The 23740-nt window shown below is 37.8% G+C and overlaps 1 protein-coding gene across 1 annotated transcript; it reads left to right on the top strand.

The window, feature by feature from the left end:
* Positions 1-475: 475 nt before the first annotated feature.
* Positions 476-23670, top strand: dipk1b (divergent protein kinase domain 1B). Its single transcript, XM_088940302.1, has 5 exons — positions 476-998; positions 10045-10179; positions 16535-16642; positions 17112-17288; positions 19347-23670. Exons 1-5 carry the CDS (start codon positions 933-935, stop codon positions 20157-20159), a joined length of 1299 nt encoding a protein of 432 aa, XP_088796428.1. The 5' UTR covers positions 476-932; the 3' UTR covers positions 20160-23670.
* Positions 23671-23740: the final 70 nt, after the last annotated feature.

The raw sequence follows: 23740 nt of genomic DNA, 5'->3' as shown, positions 1-23740 counted from the left end.
GGTAATTTGATCTAGAAGAAAAAAGAAAGATAGATCTTAGCTTAATCCATTTATTCAGGAACGTTAATAATTATAATACTATTATATAGCTAAGACATACCTATTTAGTATATTGTGGTTTGAAGATGCTTTTAATAGCTTATTTGCTTGCTTCATAAATAAAACAATAACATTAATTTGATCCTGCAGCTGTAGAATGTGAATGGTATTGCTTTACAATGCAAGCACCATAATATTACACTCATCTATATTTAAATACCGAGAAGGAACACGTTTAGTATCAAAGATACCCACTTCTCTTTTTATGTCGGGGGCAGAAAACAAGACAGCCCTGGTATCACTTCCCCTTTAATTAAAGCCAAAGTCGGTTCTTATTCTTCAGCAACGTAGACCCTGCATGTCGGAGCTGTGGAGCATCAGTGCTTTAAAAATACAGGACATCAATAGCATTAAGATAATCTTGTTTGATTTTACCGATGTGGACAAAATGTGTTCCATGTACCGCAACGTTGGGCTTTTGCATCGGAGAGTACATGCGCCACTTAAGATATTTTTTACTTTCACAGTGATTTTTAAATATGTAATTGAACGCAATTTGTTGTAGTTGTTTGAGCAGCGCAGTGACAGACAGTTGCGTTATGCGTTTCGAGCGAAACCTCGGATGTAACAAAAGCTGTTGAAACCCTTATATTCTAATAATTTAGCATTTCGTTTTTTTATTTTGAATATATAGTGAGCCAAATGCACGCCTTAGATGAGCTTTACATTCCTAAACGTACACATTTTGAACATCTGAGAAGAATCGAATGATGTCCTGCTGTGGACTCTGCATCGAGATGTTTCACAAGGGGAATACTAAAGGTACACTGATTTGACAATCACATCCAGCATTTCTATACCCAAGACAATTCCATGTGTTCCCAACCCCAAAGATGATGAGGAGTTTACGAAGACTGGTGCATTTGGTTCTGTTTTGCCCCATGTCAAAAGGATTGCAGGTAAGCACCCCTCTTTGCTGTGGTGTATCATCAGGGATGTCCCTGTCTAGTCATTCGAAATTGGCTAGTTTTAATAAGTGTGTCGTTGCTTCTTAAACTATTGGACTATGTTTATTTAACCTCTTAAACCAGGAGCTTTACTTTACATACAGAAATGATTCTGCATATCTACTGTAGCTGGTGATGCGATCTAAAGCCACTGTTGTCTTAGCCTACATAAGAAATCGTGTTTTCTATTTTACATAAGATGTATTCAGGACGCACAAGCAGAAGACCAACAAACGCATTCAATGTAAGGAATGAATGACTAAATGAATAAAGTGCTTTACTATGACAGAGAAAATCGGATATTGTATTATACCAATTGTGGCCAAATATCCTGGAATATACTGTTGACGCGGTATTGTAAAAAGTGTGAATCTGAACAAAGCAAACTCGCCTTTCCTCTGTTGACATCATTGTCTTTCTTCCTTGTGCGTGTCCTTCTTGAAAATACAACAGCTCTGTTGTTCATTCTCACTGAAAGGAGATATTTTCCAGTGTTCGCATCATCATGATTATCGAAGTGATGCGAGGCAGTCAAAAGGCTATTTTTAAGCACCCATTTTAAGGTTGATGCCAGCTTGACAGGAATAAGTTCTCCGTATATACTGTAGTTTTGGTTGGATTTTTTACTGCATTACATACCTTACTGGAGACTATTTTAAGAGTCTTCGTCAACCTGTCCTTACGGTGGAATATTTCGAAAAAAGCGCTAGAAAGCTTAATGTCTCAAATGTGTACAATATTGCACGTTTTATAAAAAAGCTTATTCTATTTTATCTTTAGAAAATATTCCTTCTTGTAATACATTGTTTCTTAAGAGCTGTTTTTGTACAGGGATGGTAACGTGCTCTCTTAAGTTGCTAATGTTTTGTTACAGGGGAGCATAACGTTATTCAAGATGCAAGATACAGTAGCTAGATCATTTCAGTTATCTTGGGTGATTGGTTTGTTTTTATTATACCATTGTATTGTATTTTTCACACCTCTGGAAATCCCCTGAACTGACATTTGCACGTTATTTTCAAAATCAGTCACTATGTAAAGAATTTTTCAAATGTCCCAGGTCAAGAAGTTACATATGAAGTTGTGTGCCTGTATGTGTGTTCAAACTTTTAAGTGGGACAAGTTTATCAATAACATATTGTATTTGTGTCTTAATGCATTTGTACAGACCATCTCACACATACACTACCCTTGTGAGGTAGTAACTTGTGATGTGAGTTCATTATCTAAATTAGATCAATCATATACAGTAGAATAGTCCATGGTTATACATTTGAAACTCCTTTCAAACGTGTAAAACATCACAAAACCACAATCTGATTGAGGCAGGAAAACTGGAAAAATACAAACTGATGTCATTTCTTGAAATTTTGCATTTGGAATTAGCATTTTATTCTGTAGATGTGCATGTTTTGAAAAAAGACCCAGTATGATTCTCCTTTCAAAGGTGTCTGATTTATTGCTGGTGCTGTAGAACAAGATGTAGGGTCTTGTCAAATAGTATTGTGGAATTAAAGAAGTAAGACTGATGTATAAATATATAGATTTACCTGAAATTCTTATAAACCTGAGATGGCTCCTATACATAGCATGTGATAGCAAATTGTTCACTGGAAACACATTGATCAAACACCCGACTGCACATGCAGAAATCTAGCCATTGATATGAGGTAATGCAAGCTGAAGTGATAACAATGCAACTGGACCTGCTGTCAACAACTTTCTTTTCCAATTGTGTGAATGTGCATCAACCGTTCACTAAAGGTCTGTCTCGTTCCTTATTAGGGGCCTGCCCCACCCTTCTCTCAGTTTGTGAGAAGGTGAGGTGAGAAGGGTTCATTTTCAGTGTGAGCTTGCTTGACATCATGTAGATCTTTGGAACTGGTGGCTAAAACAATCAAATGTCCTAATTGGATAAGATGGTGAATGGATCATACAGACATTACTTGCAGTTTTTGCTATTTTTTTACTTTCAATAATCTTTGATTGCAAGAATCTGATTGTATTAGAGCATTCAGTATATTTGTAACCACACACCATGCTGGCTAAGAACTATATCTCATTTTCATTATTCAAGATTGAATCACCTAATGTAGGACTGGAGGAAATAGGATTAGGGTTATGAACATGTTCTAGGTACGTGAAAACAATGCACGGACTATGGCATTTTATTACATTGAGCTGTTCAGTGCCAATACAATAAATCAGCAATATACTCTTTGGGGAGAGCTGTCACTAAAATTCTGGATTTAAGCCAAGCCCTTGTTTTGTACCAGCCCTAAATAGCTTTGCAATCTTAGTCTTATTGTTTCAAAGATGCTCAGTGTTTGCTTTTAGATTACCATATTGAAATTTTTCATTCTAGTCTTGGGCATCCTCAAATTTTGCCAGCCTGTGTGCATTATGTTTCTTCTAACACATCTTTCTGTTGGCCAGTTTAAAGTATTTATTTACTGGATCAGGCACATTTAGAGGGCTAGAGAGGTTGAAGCTGGTTTGGCCTTTTATTCCTTAACAAAATCAATTTCTGGTACACTAATTTAAAAGGATTGCAGCACTTTAGGAATATTTGATATTAAAATTTGATATAAAATTAAATTTAAATTTTCAGAGAAAATAATTCTGTAGCCTGTCTGAAGTGAACAGTAGGAAGAATGCTGCCTGTATGAGATAGATTCCTGTTGGCGATACTTGGCTATCTCTTGCATTAAGGTACCCCTGAGGGACTGCAAATTATAGATAAAGGCTGTATCAGTGCTTTGCTGGACACAAAGGCCTTGCTGTTTCATTTTAGGTTCAGAGTGTTACAAGAAGTTGTTGGCTTGACAAGGAGTGTGTTTCAAACAATGCAAGTGTGTCGTCATTTTTTTACAGGCCAGTGCTTGGGAATTTGGTGGTGGTTTTGCAGCCAGATTCTGAATCAGTTTTCAGGTTGAGAGGTAGAAAACTAGAAAAACAAGTCAGGAATTCTAAATTTTAACACTCATATAACTAGTATTCTACTTCTGTTTTAGATGCTTATTTTTATTAGAAATGCTTATGATATTTGAAAGAAGAAATGACCTTGTAGGCGTAATAGCAGAACACACCCTTAATAGCACAGATTTTTCTTAAATGTCGCTTGAAGCACCGCCTGTCCTTTTTTATTTTTGCAGGCGCTCCATTTAATGTTAAATTACTTTAACTTCATGTAGTGTGACCTTTTAGACTGGGCTCTTTAATAGAAATAAGGGACATTTTGACGAAAGGTTAATAAAGAAAAGTGAAAATTTCAGCCCCTTGGCACTGCATGGTATTTTGACACTGTTCTTCTTTTAAAGAGCCAAAGACTTCACTAAATATATGGTAGAGAAATTGCACATAACAGCTCTGAAATGTAGCTTAACTCTTGCATGCGTACCTCTGACTGTTAAACCTAAGCATTAAATTTAAAGTAAATTACTCAGAGCTCTAAAAGGAATAGTGACACAGGGATCTATAGACACAAAAATTGCATTCAAGACAGACAACAGGAGGCATTTCTTACCCAACATATTGTATGTGTCTGGAACAAAATGTCAGAATGTCCTATCTTTTGTCACATTTCTTATGTTCATTACAACAATGCTCACAGTTTTCATGCACTAATTTTTCTAAATTAGAAAAAAGTTTTCATGAGCAAATATGGCACTGTATACATTTACACTTTGAAACTCTGTGGTACCAGATTGTGACTGAAATTAGCATAAAGCAAAACACTAGAACAGGGGTTTAGTAGCCTTTGGACTTTAAGACATAAGGATTATAGTAACACAATTTTATGGTATTATATGGTCAATAAGTATCAAGCTGAAGACAAGTTAACTTTTAAATTTGACCAGGAGATCTTGCTTTCTTTAGTCCGAAAGGTCCAATGGTAGAAGTTTAGAGTAAAAGGTGGTAAAACCTGGTGAAAGTGTGGCGAAGTGTGTCAAAGCACAGGGAGAGGAAAGGTAAATCACAATGCAGACTATGACAAAGCCTCCTAAATGTATGGTATAATCATTGTAAGTAAACCTTTCCAGTTTAAGAGGGTGAGCTTTTCTAATGGATTTCACTGAATGCTTAGAATAAAGAAAAAAGATAAAGCTTCTTCTTGCACTTTTTTCCTAGTGATTGCTAACAGTCTTTGAGGCTACTCTGTGATTTTTGCTTTCCTCTCTTGTTAGTGCTTTCCTTTGTGAATTACCCATCCATTATGGAGCCAAGTGTTGTCACTGATGTGGAAAGGCTGGATTTTAAAATGTGCCCTGGCAATTGGAGAGCTTGTATACTCCATGCCTGTGTAACTCTGGTTTGTTTGCCATGATGTACAGTATGTTGTGCTGGTTAGAAACCGAGGATCTTCTGAGAGAGAATAGTACCATATTCCCTAGACTGAAGACATTCCAGTGTTGCAATCAGCCTATGCCCAGTAAATAAGTATTCTTCGTGTGGGAAAAAATAACAGCAGGCAAAGCCAAACTGATTAAACCTGGGTACATTTTTAAAGAAATATTTATTACCTAACCACCAGGATTCTCTGAGCGATTAGTTGTCCAGGGCTGTCTTAGTTCCCAAAGAACTTCCTGTATGGGTTCACTATGTCATCAGCAAGGGACATGTCTCTCCCCCAATCAGCAGTGGATCACCTGGTACGTCACTGCAGAACTTGTAGCTCAGTAGGAAATCGAATGGCTTGATGGGTGGATAGTCCAGAGGAGCCTGTCTGCACTGTCTTCTTCTCACATGTGGAGGTTTTTGCTGTGAGTTGTAAAGACGTAATGTCACAAACTGCATTCCTATGAGCACCTATCACCGCCAACACCCGCGCACTAATCAATCAATTGTCATTCCTCACGCTCTTCTCTATTTATTCCCTCTAACTCCACTCAGTTCCCGCTCACTATTGAGAATAACCCTTGGCTTTCTCTTGTGGACCTGATTTTTGGCCACCTGACCTTGTTTTCCTCCTGCTTCGACTTCGTCTCGCCTCTCGTTCTGGATTTGGATACTCTTGACCTTACTCTTGTGATACCTGACCTAGCTCTTCTACCTCAAATACGACTTTTGCCTTTTGCCTTTGGGTTTTGGAAGCCAATCACTAGCTACTTACAGTCTCAGAGCTGCATAGGGTCCAACCAGGTGCTCCAAACGCCATCCTTGACACGTAACTGGTATTCCCGACAAAAACATAATCTGAGGTTCTAAATTAGAAAAGACCTTTTATTGCTCAGCGATAAATTATAAATTACTCCCATCTTTCGGCACACAAAATACACATGGATAGTCCTATCTCATTATTTATTCAAATTAAGTTATACGTTTCTCAGTCTTTTATCCTCATTGCACTGTGCAAGTGTATTAACATTCCAGCCTTTTGAAATATCTTAGGTGTATTCATACCCACTGTATGGCTGATGTGTTTAATACTGTGCACTAAGCAAAGCCAGGTTTATGTAGCAGGGTTTGGTGATCAGTGTGAAATGGCTCTCCTTAGAATAATACCAAAAAGAATTAAAGTAAAAACATTCAGACTGGTTTTTGGTAAACAATTACCAGTGACTAAATACACTGCTTTTTATGATAAGGAACATCTGCTTGTCATTCTCAGGCTATGATCAGACAGTAAATTATATTAAAAAGGCCCTTGCCAGTAGTTTCAGGAAGAGGTAACTAAACTGAAACAGCTTGTGAAATTGTGTTCCATAGGCTAGACAGTGGAGTGGTCAGCATCTCAGACATACTGTAGCCCCTGATATAGAAAGCAGTTTGAAGATGTTTGTTTGCTTGGTACATTTACTATAGCTTTAGTTAAACCAAGCAGAAGTAGCTGTCCAGATTATCTAGTTCTGTTGTTTGATCTTCATTTCTGCTATAATCATGTTTGGAACTCTGGCATGGTGTTTTGCAATTTTTTTCTTTAGCAAGCAATCTCTATTGTTGATAAAGAAAATTGAAACAAATGTTTTTTTCTTCATCCTCCTCCCTGCAACAGCTCTCCCTCTTCCTCCTACATTATTTTTTTTAAAACTTTGACTTGAAATAGGGTTAAGGCACAATTTTCTAGCTTTTGACGTCTGAGTTCCTGCATGTGATATTGTATGTCTTTGGTTTTATTTAGAAATGAGATAGATTGAAATGGGGGATTTAGTTTACATGCCATAGAAATGATCTAAATTCGTGGATTCAACATAAAAATAATGCACATTTGCAATAATCCAGGATTATTGATTATCCTACAAAAAGATGAGAATTTTAACATGAATGGAGAAGTGGTGGGGATGAATGAATTTGTTGAGGGCGGAAGGGTTTCAATGACACAGGGTATTGTAAGGGTATGTGGCAGCATTTTCTAAGTATTTTCAAAGTGCAGGTCAGTTGTGATTAATTAGAGGAAGAGATGCACATGGCTCCTTCTGCATGGTTGAGCATGGCATGTGTACAGTGGCATCTGTGCCCTCTGCTTCTGGTCCATCTCCCTGGAGTGGACGTTCATTGAAGGAGAAGTTATTCATCAGGATGTCCCTGAGCACACTCCCAGAAGACACATACTGTAGCAGCCAGAAATGTATAACCTGTAAGCATGCTCTAACAACAGAGGCTTGGACTGTCTGCTTGAATAAAGCACAGCTTTGGAAAGTAAGACCCTCATTTTTAAGATCTTCTTGTAAATGGTTTGGAATTTTGTTTGTCATTTAACATTTAAAGAAACAGGCTTGGATAATGTTTTAAATGTAGGTGATTATAACCAACTTAATTGTCAGCATGGATGCAGCATAGTATTGACTCTGGTCTCACAACTAGTGTGTTGTGATGCAGACACTACAGTTGCACCTTGAGCGAAGTACTTTATCCCAGTTGCTCCAATAAACTCAGCTTAATGCCACAGAAACCAATTACAAGCTCTGGCCTGATGAGTTCCTATAGCTGAGATTTGGAAATCAACTCACTATTCAGTGTTTTGAGCTGCAATTATGACTGCAGCAGAACATTGTTTCATTTAATTACTACTGACACTTAAGACCACAATCCATTTTCATTTTTTTATTATGCTCCTGCAGTTTTTAAAAAAAGTTTTTTAAAAGTTTTATCTTTGATTGAGTCTAGCATCCTCTGTTCTATTTTTAAAGAAAAATAAACCCTTGAACAAAACCTGTACTGAAGTGCTGTGAACACTATTAAATTAATTAGCTATTTTGTGATTTTAGTCAGTTGTCAAACATCTTGAGTTTTATTGACTTTAAATAAAAAAGTATCCTTGTTTCTTTTCTTATCAGTGTTTTTTTTCTCTGTCAGATGATTAAACTTTACAATGATAAGGAAAAGGAAGTGGAAATTTTGCCCAGTAACCTTTATCTTTCAATGTTTTTCACTCTTTAAACACATCACTTTTAAACACACTTTTAACCACAGCTTTTACAGAAAAAAATGTTGTATCAATAATGTTTTAGACATTAGCTCAGCCACAATTATGATAGATGTTCTTTGATTGCATGGGGTGTGCAAACGTTTGTCTAGGAATGTTTATTACTGTGAAATATATGTAAGTTAGTATTATTCCAGTTTTCATTTTGTGTAACATAAATGGGCATTCTGTTTTATTTTATATGAGAAAACTGAAATTTGGTCCATTAACAGCACAGATTTGTTTCCTGCTGAATTACCTATTTATAATTCACAAGCAATTGCTCTTGCGATACACTCTGACATTTTATTACAAAAAATTATCTGTTGAATTTTAGAACATAGTTCACCACTTTTTCCTAGGCTAATCAATGGGAAGCTGTGCTACAGGAACAGCATGTCAATTCACTTGTGTGAGGGTACATTAGTTGTCATACAGTCTTCTACATGCTATTGATACAGATGTATGATGGTTTTCCAAATGCTTCTACCTTGGTTGCTGAAACAGCTGAATTGACTTTCTCCAAACTTAATTATCCTTCATACCAAGCAGTGCTGATTAGATTTTGTTCTGGATCTCATCAAAGGACGCAGGCTAGAGGGCATCTATCACAAGGTTATTGCTATACGCTGGAAAATGAATTGCTTGTATCGTGGGAACTATTTGTTATATCGACTTGAAGCTTGGTTGATTTAACAACCACCCACTGGGAGTGCACACCAGTTTGTTCTTTATGGTGAAATAACTGCATTAAGATGGGGCAAGTAAAAAATGTCATGCATTTAACTCCAGAACTCCAGTCCAGCAGAGGTGGCTTTGATATTATAGATGATTGCTTACATTAGAGTGGGTCATGAAACATTATTGATTGATTGAAAGGGATTTAGAGTTTAGGTGAAGAAAGAAAGGTGTTCAAAGCATAAGTCAGGGGAGCTTTATGAGCTTTTATGAAGATCCACAACAAAAGGAAAGGCACCCCTGGTTTAAGAGAAAGCTACCCCATTTTCAATGTATCCATAATAGGCATTGTTTTGCCTTGCCCAGAAAGTGAAAGACTGTGAAGAGGAAGCCAACTTCCTCTTGAGATGCAAAACAATTCTCAGGGGGATCCTTCCCAGTTGTAAAGAACCTGAGAAGAAAACCCCCTTCTGGCAGGAAAAAAAACTTGCAACTGTCTTCAAAACCTATTTTGTTATCCCCTCCTGCCCACCTGTACAAGACTGGTGATGCCCCAGCAACAAAGGCTACATGCCCCACCTTTTAATGCAATCTAATCCAGAAGATAAAAACTATGATATACAGTATGACAGAGTTGGAGATCATTCTACATTTTAAAAAAAAACATGACTAGAAATTGGTATTTGTGAAGCTGAAGTCTTGAACATACAATGATACAGCTTACAGTGGATTCTATTTTTTTCCTCCCTTCTGGTAGCCGATTTCTATAAAATAGTGACTTTGACATGCTGCTTGTAAAAGTGTGAATGATGGTGTTGCACGAGGACATTAAATAACAATGCCATTAATCTTCCTATCCTGGAACACAGTACAGCTCAGTTCCTTATTCCCTGTATATCTGTCTTTCTCTTCCAGAGCCGCCTGCCTGCTATCAAAGTGAAGTACCTCTTCCTGGCCTGGCTGGGGATTTTTGTCGGGAGCTGGGCTGTCTACATGCATTATTCATCATACTCGGAGCTCTGCCGTGGCCATGTCTGTCAAATGATAATCGTAAGTGGATTTGCCCTTTAAGGCATGGCTGCACCTCACCTGTAATTTCCCTTATTCAGTTCTTACAGATGTGTATATCCTATTGCATGAGCCCAGTGTGAACCTTCTGCTCATTCTCCCCCATTTTAACCACTCTACCTCAGTCATTTGCCTCAGACTAGCCTAATGGTGAAAGACTTGGAACACTGAAGGAGCCCACTCTCCATCTTTGCCCACTTTGAGCCCTGAGGGATTTTTGTAGTGGTGTTATGGTATTGCCCTTGATAGAAAGGTCAGTTAGCAGGGCCATGCATTCTGCTCACTTCATCACATGCACTTCAGGTTGAACACCACCTCCCTAGAGACTATAAACCCGTTTTACTTTCTCTTTTAGTTTAGTAACAAGGGCTATGCTGGTTTCTGCTTTTTTTGGGGAAAGGAAATGGCTCTTTTGGGTATAAATAAGAGGAGTCTGTTCAGCCCATCCGGCCGAGTTAAACTTTCTTGTTTGTATATCGCCACACTTAAAATGTCCTTACTCTGCCTTCACATGACACTCTCTCACTTATATGTGAGCAGTGTAGTGGTTGGAAGACACAAGCAGAACTGGCTGTGAATCATATGACAACAAAGAGGAGCTTCTCATTTTATTTTCCTAATTGTTTTTAAACTCATTTCTTGTTTCTTATATGTTCAAAGAGACACTTTTGAAATTAAAGCAACCTTCCTGTTACATTGCAGAACCCAACCTGTTCCTTAGAGTTCTGCTTACTATATTTTGAGAGCATGTAAGCTTAGTTCTTGGAAATAGGAGGCTCTTTTATCAGTGAGGTTCACTCATTGTCATCTCCAGATTTTGCTGAAGTTCAAGAAGTAAAGGAAAATTACAAAACGAATCAAATTGTGTAGTTCGGTAGTGTACTATTCAGGCCATGCACCACATTAGTTTATGTGGCGGCAAAACACTTGGAATAAATTTAATGGCAGGTAGTCCCTAATGTATTTGCAGTTTGAGCTTTAAAAAAGCTAGGCCACAGGCCAAAATAAAGGCTTCCCTTCATTTCTATGTCATCCTTAGAAAGCGAAGACAAGGCTATCAAAGCACAGTGGTGCAAAATGTGTCTTGACATGCTGCCTTTTAATGTTAGGTTCACCATTTATAGAGAAGGGACAAAAATGACCCATGGCACTTTGTTAGCAGTGCACTTATGAATTATTTGATTAAACTTCAGATTTAAAGAGTATAACATGACCTGTTTAATAAACTTTCTTTCATGTATACGTAATAGATGATAGATGTAGTTTAAGAAACTAGATTTATTTTATGTATACATAATAGATGATAGATATAGTATTGTATATACTACTGTATATCCATGTGTCTGTCTGACATAGTGAACAGTCAAGTAGATTTTGTACTTTTGGTTGATATTTAGACTATGCTTCATTTAAATGCCATCTTCTAGGTGCTCTTCTAGGTTGTGCAGAACATGAGAATTCTTAGGCAATGGAGCCCACCTAGTAAGGAATGCATAAAACATAGTGCCAGCAGCATAGAAACAAGTAACATGTTTCAGTTTTGAATGAGGCAGATTCAGATTTTTTGGGGGGGGAACCTGTTTCTTTTCATGCTGTTTCAGGTTTGTAAGTGAAGGAGATGCGTCCTTTGGCCAGAATTTCTCTGTGACCTCTTGTAAGGACATTTTGTCAGCGAATTGTGATTATTATTGGAATGTTCTTCCTGCTTCCTGGCACAAATGTAACACAATGCCACAAGTTTTGACATGACCACTAAATAAATACATAATTATTATTACCAAGCCTAATACAGTAATTTCTTGTAATTCCTGTCTTAATTGGCAGTGCTTGTGGGTGTATTTACATTGGGCTGAAGCAGCAGATATTGATGTGATTAAGCTGTTCTGTGATTTTTGAAGTAGACAGTTTAAATTTAAGTGAATAACATTATTCTTCCATTATAAAATAATGGAAACTAATGTTAAAATGTACAGCATTTAAAGCAGGTATAACATTATTATTCAGTAACTTGGCTGATAGCTTTACTCAACACAACCTAGGTGAGGGGTTTCTGACCCTGGGTCTGGAGAACCCAAGCCTAGTTATTCATACAGTGACCAAGAATCACTTGCTTTTTAAACTAGTAAATTTAAATGTCCAGATTTAAAACATTAAAATAAATAAAATAATCTCTAAATTGATTAATTAAATTGTGATTAAATGGCAACCTACTGTATAAAACCCATGGTATAAGCCAGGGCTTAAATTATGTTTAGGAAATAAGTGGTAATTGTAGAATCATAAATGCATCAGGTATAGCTATTTGACAAAGAAATCCTTATCAGTGCACCCCTAATATTTAAATATATATTATTGGAAGCAAAATGATGAACCAAAAGGACTTGGGTAAATGTTTTCTGAATAGGTCTGCTGTGGGTCACAGAATTTTGATGGTGCATGTTTAAAAAGCCATTAACTCAGCTTGGGATAATGTAATTGCTGGTATTTATCTTTGCAGTGGTCATTATAGTGTATCATGAAAAATTTAATAGCCAGGCTTGTCCGCCTCATTCGTTTCTTATTACAGTTTTATTCCCCTTTACCTCCTGTCCTCATGCTGGGGAGGCAGTCTGGTTTTCAGGATGTGGGCTTAGGTTACAGTGGGTCCGTGGCAGTATCATGCAGGAGAAATGAACAAAAAAGACTCTGAAAGGTATTTGGGGGGTAGGGGATTGTGTTCAGATTTGAGATGTGCACAAACCCAGCTGTGTATTAATATGGTATCTTCAGATTTGCCAGTTAGAAATACTCAGTTTTCCTTCCTTCTTTCACTACGTGGTTAGAAATATAGCTCTTTGTATGATATCCTGTGCATGCACGAACAATTCATAGGATAGCATAGTCTTTTCTAAAGCATGTGTGCATGTACAAATCTGGCATAAAGACCTTTTTCTCAATGCATCACAATAGATTTTGCTATATTTGGAAGTACCTAAGTTGCTGGATATGCCTCTACAGTTTATTTTACTGTTTATTTGGGATTAATTTTGGGATAGTTGGGATTAATTAAATTTTCCTTATAAATAACCAGGACCCCCATTTAATATTTTGAAATCTATTGGTACAGTATTAGTTTCCATGACAAAGCAAATTGTGCCCTACCAAACAGTTTAGGATTAAGTGGAATACATCTGCTTCAATGTATCGGGTTTAGAAACTGAACAAAATGAAGGCAGAAATAATATTACTTTGAATGTGTGAATTTTAGAACTCAGTCTGTATACATAGCACATTAAAATCACAAAAATGATTAAAAATTAGATCTCAGTAACTTATTTAATTCACTTTACTATAGTTGGTTTGGGTTTTTTCAAGAAAAAAATCCCTGATATTTGTTTGAAAGATGTCTCTATTGACAAATGTGTTAGGTATAACAACATAGTGAAGTAGCTCTTGTATAACTAAAGCTTCTTCTAGCTCAGTGCTTTTAGTGCTTCAAATGTCAGCTAATTTAAAACTCTACAATGCCCCCAATTACTCCTGTCACTCAGACTGTGCTGTGGAAAGTCATACTGAATTTTCTTTTTCTGCTCCTAAATGACATTCCCACATTATCTTCTGCCTGAGAGAGATCTGCAATTGAACAGTAAAAAGTCATACTCCTGATGTTAGCTGCCATGTTAGGGGAAATGACATTGAAACCTGACACTAAAAACAAAAAAGAGTCTTGTTCTGGTTTACCAACATAACTGCTCCAGGTAAGGTAGTATTTTTCATTAAACGGAAACGAATGTTTTATCGTTAGTTTCTCTTAACAAAAATACACTAGGCATCGAAATCACCAACCAATTGGAGACTGTATATACTGTATGTATATATAGCTCACCTACTTATTTACTGATTTCAAAGAAGACCTGAGGTATTAATCATATCTAAATACCTCATATTTTTATACTAAAACTTGAATTGAATATTAGATATCAGTATGATTTCATGTATCTTTACTTAGTAGTTTTTTTTCCCTTCATTTTAATACCTTGTCTCGTATTTTCTTTAATATTTAATGGATCACAACAAAGGAAAAAGTGTTTTCTTGTCATTTCCCAGTGTTACATGCTTGGGGCTCAGATCTGAACAGTATGTTACTTTTGCATATTGATGCATACAGTATGTTGCAAGGCATTCATCACCTGCCAGAGATTCAGCATGCAGTCCTGTGACCGCAGAGGTTAGATTCTTTCTACAATCTGTTTGGATTCCTCACGGAAATAATCAGATTAAACAGTGAATGTGTGCTTCATTTTTATGCTATATAATGCTATAAAGGAATAAAAAATTGAATGCAAATAAACATGCAAACATTTGCATCATGTTACAATATAAGAATCCCAAAACAATAAACATCACTTTTTTGCTGTGTGTTTATGGTTACCAAGCTGAAGCTGAATGGTGGTTCAAAATCTCCTTACTCATGGTGAACACCCTAGAGACAGCGTTCACCTAGTGAGGCAATGCATCCCTGTACAATGAAAAGAACTGGTTTCAAGCCCTTGAAGCCCAGTTTCACCACTGGGCTCTGAGACTTTATGTGATGCTAATGATGTATTTTCCCTCCATTGTTACCCTAATCTTGTTTTCAGGAGCCTTAAAAAGACTTTTTAAATCAAAAATGGAATCAACATACCGGACATGTAGTAAAACAATAAAAGAGCTGATGCAATTAAGAGATTCATAGAGACAATATTGTAAGAAATATAAGGAAATTGTCCATGAGGAAAAGCTCATTTTCTATCTGATGAAGTTTGCATTTTGCCCTAAATTCTTTTCAAAGCAATAACAAATATCAAGAATTGAACTTGGTCTGTGATTTAAACACAAGAGAGTGGAATGATCCTAATCTGCAAAGGAAGTATTTTTCAATTCTGCTCCCAGTACCTCTGTCCCTCTTGGTTTTCATCCAGTTTTAGCTCTTTCTTTAATTAATCTTATCAAACTCTTATGTTTATGTATGTATTTTACATATTATTTATGTAAAAAATTATGTTTTTTAATAGTTTCAGCTAGAAGGAGGGTTTTGAAAATTGCCAGGTGCTAGGTTTTACAACTCCCTACATTTAAGACAATTATTTAAATGACCAGATGGTGTTCTATATATCATCCAAAAATATCTCACCTGTTTCTGTACATTAATTGATAATCATTTCGAGAGCCATAAGAGACCTGAGTGAAGAAAATAGTAAAAATCAAGAGTTCGGCTGGATTCAAAATTAAAAGAGACAGGGTCCTTCAGGATGAGGGAACTCTGTGCTAGGGTAAGTGTGGCACTGCAGGGTGAGTGGGATCAGAGCTTTCTGTCACTGCTGCAAACAGCCTTGAGGGAGAGCTAGATAAAACAAACTACTGAGGCCTTGTTCATTGTGCTGGGCAGGACTAAAGTATACATTTCTATTGGATGACAGCCTCTGGATAGTTAGCTCTAAAGCCTCAAACGCCAGCAGAGCTAGAAAAAGCATGTTGCTGTGGTAACCAGTGAACACAATGCAGGAAGTCAAAGAGTACACTTTGTGTGGCAAACAAGGTCTGTCCTCTCACTCAGTAGCAGAAATGATAGGAAAAGATGTCAAAAGGTTCCTGTATGCACCTTTCAAATTGTTTCATAACCGTGACATGAATTTAAATAACCTCAAAGATTCCTTGGGGAGTAAATATTTGTACATTCAAATTTGTTTCAAACTTGGGGCCATGTGTCAATGTGGCATGTGCTGTTTTTTTTAAGTAGGCCTTGTTCAGGATGCTTTTTACATTCTCTTACTCTGAAGATGTTCCTTTCCTATTATTTACAAATAGTTAAATTTTATGTCAATGTTACTATGGAAGTGACTTTTACCAGGTTAGATTATTCCTCTGAAATGTCCTCCCTGTATTCTAACTACCGAATCCTGCATGTGGTAGCTATGTTATGTTATGTGACATTGACATTGCAGTTCCATACAAATGTAGTAAATAAATGATTTCAAGAAAAAAAGACAGTTGAGTCAAAATAATGATTGAAACCGTGAATTAATTTCTGAGCTTTAATATGTGTATAACGTGTGAATTGATTTTTACAATTAAAAACAGGTATTCATATAAACATTTATGATCTTGTCAAACTCAAAATATTTTATGGATTATGGAATTTATCTTTCAATGTCTGTGAGAACACATTGAGATTATCATGCCTTTTACATGTTTTACATTATACATGTGTCATGTATTCCACAAAATTATTTCTGAATACTCACCTAAAGGGACTTCTGAGGCCATGTCTGTCATCTTGCAATAGAATTTGAGAAAACGTAATGTATTTCTCTTTCAGTGTGACCACTACAGAAGGGGCATCATCTCTGGGTCCTCCTGCAAAGCTCTCTGTGAGGAAAACACGCTAATATTACAACACTGCCTATCCTCAACACCCACACACCAGGTACAGGCGCATCGCAGTTCGTGAACAAGAGGCTGCAATTCAGTGATGCTCCCTTGCTTACTCACACCCAGTTAATCGAGTCAATTCTTGAAGGGATCAATATAACCCATTCTGCAGCTTAAGTCCAATAAACAGAATAATCATCCTTGAAAGAGTTTAAATTGCATTGCCAAACTGTTATTACTGCATACTACACAAAATAAGACAGTATTATTAATTGAGTGTTTACATTGCTCTTTGAAATTTGGAAGTAACCTGTACAGAGACACCAGGGGAGACGAAAATATTACTAATTTTTTTTCACTGTAATGCCTAGGTTTGTGAATATCTTTGCATGTTAAGATTGATGGCAGTCAGTCTATAAAAAAGATCCTACAGTGACTGAAGATATGATTGTTCAAGTGAGAACCCACGACCCTCTCTAGCCCCTACTCTGTGCTGCTGGCTGACAGTCCTTTTCGGTTTACAGGTCTACAGCGGAGCCTGGAAGGAGAAGCCGGTTATTATCAAGTGTGGTATTGAAGAGACTCTAAGGGGTGATGGCAGCCCTGATTCTGTACCCAGGAAAGAGATGACACTCTTTGATAAACCAACCAGAGGGACCTCCATGGATGAATTTCGAGAAATGCTCCACAGTTTCCTGAGGGTCTGTTTTCACTTTTATACATGACCCGATAAAATGAGACTGCATACCTTAGTAAACAGCCTATCAGTTAATTGATTACTTGGAGTTTGCCATCTACTTTAGAGAATGTAATAGTTGGGAAATGAACTTGGCTTTGTTTCATAGGACAGATCTGCTCATTGTGTGGCAAAAATGGATATACTTAGAGATACTAGTAGTTCTGTTTATAGTGGGACACAGTGGCACAGTAGTAAGCATTGCTGCTTCACACAGCTTGGGCCTTGGTTCAGTTCTGGGGATGCTATCTGCATGTAGTTTGCATGTTCTCCCTGTGTCTGCATGGGTCTCCTCTTGGCGCTCTGGTTTCCTCAGACTGTCTAAAGACATTCTGGAAGATTAATTGGGAAAATTGGGCCTGGTGTGAGTGTCTATGTTTGTCCTGTGATAGACTGGCTCCCCCCAACCCTGAAATGGAAGAAGGAGATAGAAAATGGATGGATATGTTGTAAATCAGGGGTTCTTAACACTTTGCCACAAACCATTTGTAGTGGTCCTGCATCCTCTCCATCATTTGTCTGTGTAAATCTGTTCTGTTCAGAGTTTTCTGCTGTGCGTTTCTCCACATTTTCTTTAGCTCTCACTCTTCCAGTACCACCTATTAAAAAATGCTCCATTGCTAGGCTAATCAAGACTACCTTGCGCGGAAAAAAAAAGTGCTACAAATATAAATGCAATCGTGGCCCACCAAATAGAAATTAATAAAAGACATTACGTGGCATGCAGGTGGTGCCATTGTAATAGACAGAGCTTGTACACACTCATCAAAATTATTTTTTGTTTTTTTAGGACAATTTATTTTCACGTCTTTATAGCACCACTCTCGCCACCCCCAGGTTAAGAATCCCTGTTGTAAATAATGCCTCTTACTGTAACTCAAATATGTGTAAATTGAAAACTAATTTCCTGTAAGAATGCAAGTGAATAGATTCCAGATTCAGTGGAAGGATGTGTTCTGAATACATTCTTAACTGGAATATTAAGCGGATATTAAATTCCTGAATAAAAAATATAAATATTTATTAGTGTAAGATATTTACATAGTAAAATGTGAAGAAAGTCTGTTAGTGGTGGGTAGTGAATGCTAAGAAAAATACATGAGTCATGTAACCCATAGACACATCTGAGATACACAGTGCAGTTATTTTAGGTCCTCTTCCTCTTTCTGTTCACAAATGTATTTAAAAGTCTCTTAACTAGGACTAAAAATAATATTTAGTTGATTTTTAATTGACCGAATAGACTGTTTTGCTTAATCATTTTATTGTATATTAAAGTGATCTGTTTTTTTTTTGTTTACAGATGCTTTATATTGAATTTCATTAACATGTTTCAAAGTAGTTTAATCAGTTTGATGACTTTATTAATTTTATGTTAGAATTTACACAATATAAACATAATTTAACAGACTAAGATAATACAGACATTTTATAGATTGATTTAATCAATGTGGGATGATGGAAGTAAACAGTGGCTGGAAGAACACAAAGACTTCTCAGCTGTCTGTGTGTCACCCAAGTGACTCTATTTATCCCAGGGCAACTGAGTACTTGCAGAGTATGTTGTCTTGAGCAGTGGCGTATTTCAGATTATGGCTGAGCTTGTTAACTGGAGAACTAATTTGTCCTTAATTAGAAAGCAGTATATATTCTTGAGCCTTGTTAAACCAAAAAAAAACTCAAATTAATAGTGTATAAATCAGAAACTACCTGTGTGTTAAATCTGGGAATAGGACATTGCAGCTGAAGAAATAAGTGCCAAAAATAGCTATAGAGTCAACTAGAATAAATCAAGGCTGGCATCAGCAGACTGCAACCAGCCTTGAGTGTAATGCTTAATCAACTCAGAGGAAAGTTAACCCTTGAAAGTTAACTGGTAACCTGTCCTCTGAGATAATGGAAGCCAAATGACAAGACTAAGTACAATGGAGAGGCTTGCCATTGAGAAGGAACTGTTAAGAGATTTTCCAAAGCCTGTCAGTTGGAGTTCATGTGCACACACTTCTTTTTTCTTCCCCTCCAGTCCAATCTTGGTGAGCAGCCATCTCTGGGGAGCCTGGTGGGCCGCGTTATTTCTCTGGCGGATGTCAATCAGGATGGGAAGGTGTCCCTGGCTGAGGCCAAGTCAGTGTGGGCGCTACTGCAGGTCAACGAGTTCCTACTCATGGTGGCGCTCCAGGAAAAAGAGCACACCCCCAGGCTTCTGGGTTTTTGTGGTGACCTGTATGTGACTGAGCAAGTGGCTCACAGCTCCCTATACAGGCTGGAGGTTCCCCGCTATCTGCAGCCACTAGTCCCTTCAGCCCTGCACTCTAGTGTTAACCAGTGGCTGGCTCCAGCCTGGCCTCGGAGGGCCAAGATCACTATTGGGCTGCTGGAATTTGTGGAAGAGGTCTTCCACGGCTCCTATGGGAGCTTCTTCATGTGTGATGCTAGCCCCCGGCACATTGGCTACAACAGCAAATATGACTGCAAGATGGCGGACCTGCGAAGTGTGGCTTCTGAGATGTCCGTGCGGGGATTCCTGAAGGGCCGGCGCTGCGAGCACAACAGTGATTGCACTTATGGCAAGGACTGCACGGCCACTTGCGACAAGCTGGTCAAACAGTGCAACACGGAAGTGGTGCAGCCCAACCTGGCCAAGGTATGCCATCTCCTGCTGGACTTCCTGCTCTTTGGCGCTCCACCTGACCTCAGGGAAGACCTGCAAAAGCAGCTACGAACTTGTGTCACCCTAAGTGGCCTGGCCAGCCAGATGGAGGTGCATCATTCTTTGGTCCTCAACAATCTCAAAACCCTGCTATGGAAGAAGATCTCCAATACCAAGTATTCCTGAAGGAAGGCCTGTGAGGGACCTGTCATGGAATATTGAAGGATTCCTTCTATTGCAGAGGGGTGGGCAGATATTGTATTCATTAATACTAGTTATGTTCTCTTGAGGTTCTAGAGCTCCAGAAGCCAAGCTTTTTTTCAAAGGTCCAGTTTAATTTTCTAGCTCAGGACTAAATGCTGTTGGGGCCCTTATCTGAACAGTTTTTTAAAAGTAATGTAGTGCTGAAGTTCTGTTGATTTATATGTGGCCAGTCTTATTCAGTACTGTTTAATACTGAAGGAGGTATTGCATCTGGCTGGTAGGGAACTTCTAGGAAGTATGAGACAGACCACAAATGTGTCATCTATTGTCCTTAAATCGATTGCTTTTCAAGTTTTGTTTTGCCTTCAAGATGGTTCTCTTTTGCTAAATCCTTCACATTCTCAGGGTCTGTTGTATGCTGCTGAAGAGACAAAAGCATGGTATTTTGTAAGATGGTTAAGAGTTATGGAATGGAACTGCCTTTTGTGAAGCATATACAAATTCAAGACATCCATGCGTTTTTAGTCACCTCTTTATCCTTAGAATGTTATGGTGAGTCAGCCGTGCTGACAGAGTGGGACTACACCCTGATACTAGTATACTAGTCCATAGCAGGATGCCGTCTTAAAGCATTCATTACCATAAGGAGACAAGACAAAACATACAGACCTGTTCAACTAGGGGCTGATCGCTGTTAAATGTCAAAGCGTTTCACATATAAATCCTGCACTATAGACCAATTCACCTTCATTTGCCCCCAACAGAAAGCTGTTATTGAACTGTTTAAGTAGTAATGTTCTACTGGATTTTTAGTTCTCATTTGGCTGTGTCAGAAGATCCAGTAATCTTTCGTGTCTCTCATGGTATTGTGCAGAAGGGGGTTTCCTTTCTACATGCAATTATTACAACCTCTTTTTCCAAGCAGATTATATAGCAGAAACAGCTACCCTTGTATTATAGTGCATTGATGTTAATTAATTTTAACCTAACCTAATTTTAACCTAAATAAAGGTTAGGTTTATTTAGAACTAACCTTTTTAAAGATTACTTTATACAAACAAGCTGGCTGCACTGTTCTACACATCAGCATCAGCTCACAAGGGCATTCATTATAAAACTGGAGGCTGAAATACATCTGACAATCCACTCTAAAATCTGTTCTGGTGGCACTAACAAATTAACAGAAAACTACAATCTCATGAAAATGTGAATAATTTTTTGTGGATTTTAAAGTCAATGAATAAGAATTGTTAGTAAATATAACCGTGATTCTCATTTTATGAAACTAAGTCTACAAAAAAAGCTGCAGCAGGAATCGGCAAATCCATTTTTCCAGATTTGAATCCTGCAGGTGTTACCTTTCCAAATCAGCACTAACAAATAATTAGGTAAATTAAGTAATTAAGATCTTGAGAGGTATAGAAACCAGAGGATCTTCAAGGCTGAAGACTTGGTGTTGCCCATCCCTGCTATAAATGCTGATGTTGATGACCATCGCTTATGAAATCAAAACATTTAGAGTGTGATTTTGTAGTAAGTGGCCTGTTCAGACAATTATATTGTACAAAACTGCAGAGACAATACACAAAAAAGGAAAGCTTTTTGTATAAAACAGCAGTACGCACCAGAGGATGTATGTAGGCTCTGCTGGACACAAATGGTGGGCATATTGAACAGATGTGGTGCCCTCCAACACTATGTTTGAGTACCCCAGTTTCATTCCTCACAACACATTTGAATAGTCCTGTTAATGTTATTCTCCTGTTTTAGTGGGCCACCCAACTTTAAAATCTCCACTTTTTAAGTGAACTGAAATGATTAAATATGGTCTTTACCAGCAGGACTACCAAGCACAGCAAGAATAAAGCCAGCGTTTCCACAGCACGATAATTGCTCAACACTAGTCAGTTTTTAAAATGTGTAGTTCAAATGCAAGACTTGAAATTCTTCTAAATACATTATGCTTTTCTGAAGTGTCTTCATTTGTAAAGGTTGCACATTCCCAGTTACTCCCTTTGCTGTATTAAATAGACACAAGCAATTTTTATGCTTTTGTTTGGCTCTTACCCCACTTTCTGGTCTTTTCTTTCCTTGCTTTGCAAAGGAGATGTTCTCTGCAAACACTACCCTTGCCAAAGGTGTCAGATTATAAATTGGTGAAAAGGGTTTGGCATATGGATACACTTATGTGAAAGCCAGGTCCAGTTTTAGGGGTCCATAAGACTAAAGATTTTTACTTCTATCTGTTAATGGTCTCAAGAACAGAACTTTAAATATGCAGTAAATGTGACAAATGCATCAATACTGCAGTCTCCAGGAATATCTGAATTACGATTTACACAAAATATCTTGAAATGAGCAAGAAGTCATTTTGAAAAACACAGGGTTCCCACTCATTTTTACCAACAAAATTCAAAAACTTTCCCATGATTTCTAATCAAATGTCCATGACTATATTTATGCACTTTCATGAATAAATTGACCTTATACTCGCTACAACAAATTGTGGGATTTAGAGCAGTGGTATTCATTTCATTCCTCGGGGGACTCTTGCCTGCACATTTTTCCTCTAACCCAACTCTTACACACCTGATTCAACTAAGGGTTTGGTGATTTGATGATTAGTTCTTTCAGATGTGCAAAAGCTTGGGTAGAGGAAAAATACACGGGCCAGTTCAATACCACTGACCATAAATGTGGATTACAACTTACAGAACAACAAATATATCTAAGTGTAAGGCCACCCTTATAATTTATTTCACAGGAAATTTGTACAAAAAAACAATCAAAAAAATAAATAAAATCTATAGATTTTTCAGATACAAAACTTTCATTTGAAATATACTGATGGAAAAAAGAAACGCAACACCTCCTCCACACTCTGGCCATCCCGTCTGCGTGGAAGAGTTTGAAGAGAGACTCATCCGTGAAGAGGAACTGATGCCACATCGAGTCCATTGCAGCCTCTGTTTGGCCCAAGCCAGTCAGGTGCGACATCTAGGAGCTGTGAACAGAGGGCCTCCGACAGGTCGGCTTGCTCCAAGGGCAGCAGCATGGGTAGCAGATCTGAAACGATCTCTCAGATGGGCGACTGGATCTTGGACGGTCATCTGTCCTGCTGAAACCTTCTCTACAGTCGGGACACAGTGGAGCAGCTTACACCATGTCTGGCGATGCTGGCACATGCATTCCTGCCTGTAGCATGCCAATGGCCCTCTCCCTTGCTTCTGGTGACATTCGAGGCATTATGGAATGCACAGAAAACTGACTGTGGCCTTTTTCATGCAGTGACCTTTGAATTAAGGCCTTTTTAAAGGTGACCTGATCCGGCATTGTTCCACCTGGACCTCATTGGGTAAAAGTGCACCTAATGTGCTTTTGTGTGATTGGCAAGTTGCAATGCCTCACTGTAAAAGCTGTATTGCTGGTCAGAAGGCTTAAAACAAATTGCCAACTTTTTGTGAAAATAAATAAGCTATCTCATTCCAGAAAATGTTGCATTTCTTTTCTTTTACCTGAACAGCATGTTCACTCCCAGCCCACATAGGCTAGGAAAACATATG

The sequence above is a fragment of the Atractosteus spatula genome, chromosome 23 (genome assembly GCF_055471065.1).
Source record: "Atractosteus spatula isolate fAtrSpa1 chromosome 23, fAtrSpa1.hap1, whole genome shotgun sequence".
Lineage (NCBI taxonomy): Eukaryota > Metazoa > Chordata > Actinopteri > Semionotiformes > Lepisosteidae > Atractosteus > Atractosteus spatula.
The sequence above is the reverse complement of the archived record's forward strand: the minus strand, read 5'-3'. Positions and strand labels throughout refer to the sequence as shown.

Bases quoted from the DNA above. Each gene is read 5' to 3' on its own strand.
- dipk1b (XM_088940302.1), top strand. From the start codon at position 933: ATGATGAGGAGTTTACGAAGACTGGTGCATTTGGTTCTGTTTTGCCCC. The intron at 999-10,044 runs GTAAGCACCCCT...TTTCTCTTCCAG, and splicing joins CCATGTCAAAAGGATTGCAG to AGCCGCCTGCCTGCTATCAA. The intron at 17,289-19,346 runs GTCTGTTTTCAC...CTTCCCCTCCAG, and splicing joins TGCTCCACAGTTTCCTGAGG to TCCAATCTTGGTGAGCAGCC.